The 2,321-nt window shown below is 41.1% G+C and overlaps 1 protein-coding gene across 1 annotated transcript; it reads left to right on the top strand.

Moving 5' to 3' along the window:
* The first annotated feature begins 712 nt into the window (after positions 1-712).
* On the top strand, positions 713-1,663 carry LOC134454796 (olfactory receptor 52J3-like). The gene has a single exon (XM_063205955.1). The coding sequence runs from the start codon at positions 713-715 to the stop codon at positions 1,661-1,663; it is 951 nt and encodes a 316-aa protein (XP_063062025.1).
* Positions 1,664-2,321: the final 658 nt, after the last annotated feature.

The raw sequence follows: 2,321 nt of genomic DNA, 5'->3' as shown, positions 1-2,321 counted from the left end.
GTAAGAAAATTGTCGCAAGTTCTTCGCCATTAGCAAAACAATAAAGAAGAAATCAGTTTACAGGCCACATACACATAACATAGTAGACCGATGTAACCGTTACTAGGCAGTAATAAGCGCTTCAGATACAATTTTAAACTTAATTTTGGCAGAGCTTCCCAAAACGCGTGTGACTCCATGTCCTGCTCAACAGCGCCCCCCTGTATTAGTTTTTTTAAGAATATTAAAATCAGTTCAGATCAGTTGAAAACCGAACATTTTACCACCCGAATCGATAAAACGGGCCAACGTGCATATCGACAGCCACTACTCTTACTTCGTCATCAGAGCCAAGATGTAATTTTTAAAGAAAAAAGGCCTTTCAAAACATGTGAATAAATTCACTCAGAGCTCAGGAACGTATCCAGCAGGGAGTGATGAGATTACTGTCCCTCCCTACTAGGCAAGAGCAATCACGTACACCCCACTTACGTCATCCGCTTCATGTCATGATGGACATTCAACTGCATTAATACCAAGGTGCCCAGCAGTGCGATGTTAGTGAAGCCGCTGCGTCTGACAGTGCACAGCTACGAAGAAGGTAATACGTCATTATCATCATACAATTGCATATTAATATTATGAGTGACAAATACCTATTTTTTTAAGATTTGAAATGACTAAATACGTGTTTGTGTTTCAGGCATGCTAATTGCTGATTACATCACTGGTGATGGCGAATATTGTGCTCAATCAAACTTTTTCTTATGAACTAAAAATTGCCCGTTTTGACATTCCCCCCTCAGCCGAGTATCCCATCTTTATTATTGGCATGTTGATATACCTCTTCTCCATTGTCTCTAATCTGACCATCTTGCTGCTGATTGCTACACAGAAGAGTCTCCACAAACCCATGTTCTACATCCTCTTCAGTCTGCCACTGAATGACCTGATTGGGATAACTGCAATGTTTCCACGTATGCTCATTGATATCGTGACCAAGGAAAACACTGTGTACTACCCGACCTGTGTTCTACAAGGGTTCCTGCTCCATATGTTTGGCGGTGGCACACTTTTTGTATTGGCAGCGATGTCATTTGACCGGTATCTTGCCATCTGCAAGCCACTGAGATACCATGCCATCATGAGTCCTTTAACAGTGGCAGGGTTGTTGGCGTTGGCATGGGGCATGGACTTTGCCATAGTTTTGGTCCTTTTTCTCCTTCAGGCCAGAGTGCGTAGATGCAGGAGTTTTATATACAATGTTTACTGTAGCAATTTCTCCCTGCTCAATCTGTCCTGTGGAGAGGATATTACAGTCAATAATATCTATGGCTTGTTTGTCACAGCCTACATGCAGATCATCACAATAGGAGTACAGTTATTCTCGTACGGTCAAATCCTGCTAACGTGCGTTTTTAACAAGCAATCTAATGCCAAGGCAAAAGCTTTAAACACCTGCCTCGCACAGATAATAGTATTTCTTATTTATGAGTTCATTGCTATGTTTACAATCCTGTCAAACCGTTTTCCAGATGTACCCGCAAATGCACGAAGGGCCGTGGGCATTTTGATATATTGTGTTGTGCCCGTTGTCAACCCCATTATTTATGGAATGAAAACTAAAGATATAAGAGTGGCATTCTTGCATGTCGTCAGGAAAAATAAATCCTCATTGACATAATTCTGCTACTTGTATGGCCTGCTTAATTTTTGCTTCCATATGTTACATGCAAATGTTATGCTTAATGAAAACTGTAGTCACTTGTTTTGGCATGATAGTGTTAACACTTGACATGAATGTTGCATATTTTACATTTCATGTGTTTAGATAAATAAAAAAGTGTGCATTGTGGTATGGCATTCGATTGTGAGTTCTTTTTAAAAAAAATAAAAAAAAATAAAAAAAAATAAGGATTTCACACCTATATTATTATGACAGGGCAGCGAGAGACACAGGAAATGAGTGATGGGAGAGACATGCGGAGGGGTCGTGATAGGACCTTGGGCCAGAATCGAACCTGCGTCCTCCATGTGACGATGTGGCGTCAAAGCCCATAGAGCCACCTCACCTCTGAATGTTTATTCTTAGTATCTCTGGTATGCCTGCTCTCACCACATAGGCCATTATGCATGAGCATTTATCAAGCAACACACCCCCTTCTCTCTCTCTCTCTCTCTCTCTCTCTCTCTCTCTCTCTCTCTCTCTCTCTCTCTCTCTCTCAGCAAAGTCAGAGGACACTTTCTTGACACCCCCTGAAAAAGTAGTCGCGCACAGGAGGATACTGTATTAAAAAGGTAAAGATAAAGAAAAACAAAGTGGGTAACAAATGTTTGGGGAC

This window comes from Engraulis encrasicolus, chromosome 8 (assembly GCF_034702125.1).
Source record: "Engraulis encrasicolus isolate BLACKSEA-1 chromosome 8, IST_EnEncr_1.0, whole genome shotgun sequence".
Taxonomy (NCBI): Eukaryota; Metazoa; Chordata; class Actinopteri; order Clupeiformes; family Engraulidae; genus Engraulis; species Engraulis encrasicolus.
The sequence above is the reverse complement of the archived record's forward strand: the minus strand, read 5'-3'. Positions and strand labels throughout refer to the sequence as shown.

Coding starts and splice junctions, on each gene's coding strand:
- LOC134454796 (XM_063205955.1), top strand. CDS start 713: ATGGCGAATATTGTGCTCAATCAAACTTTTTCTTATGAACTAAAAATT.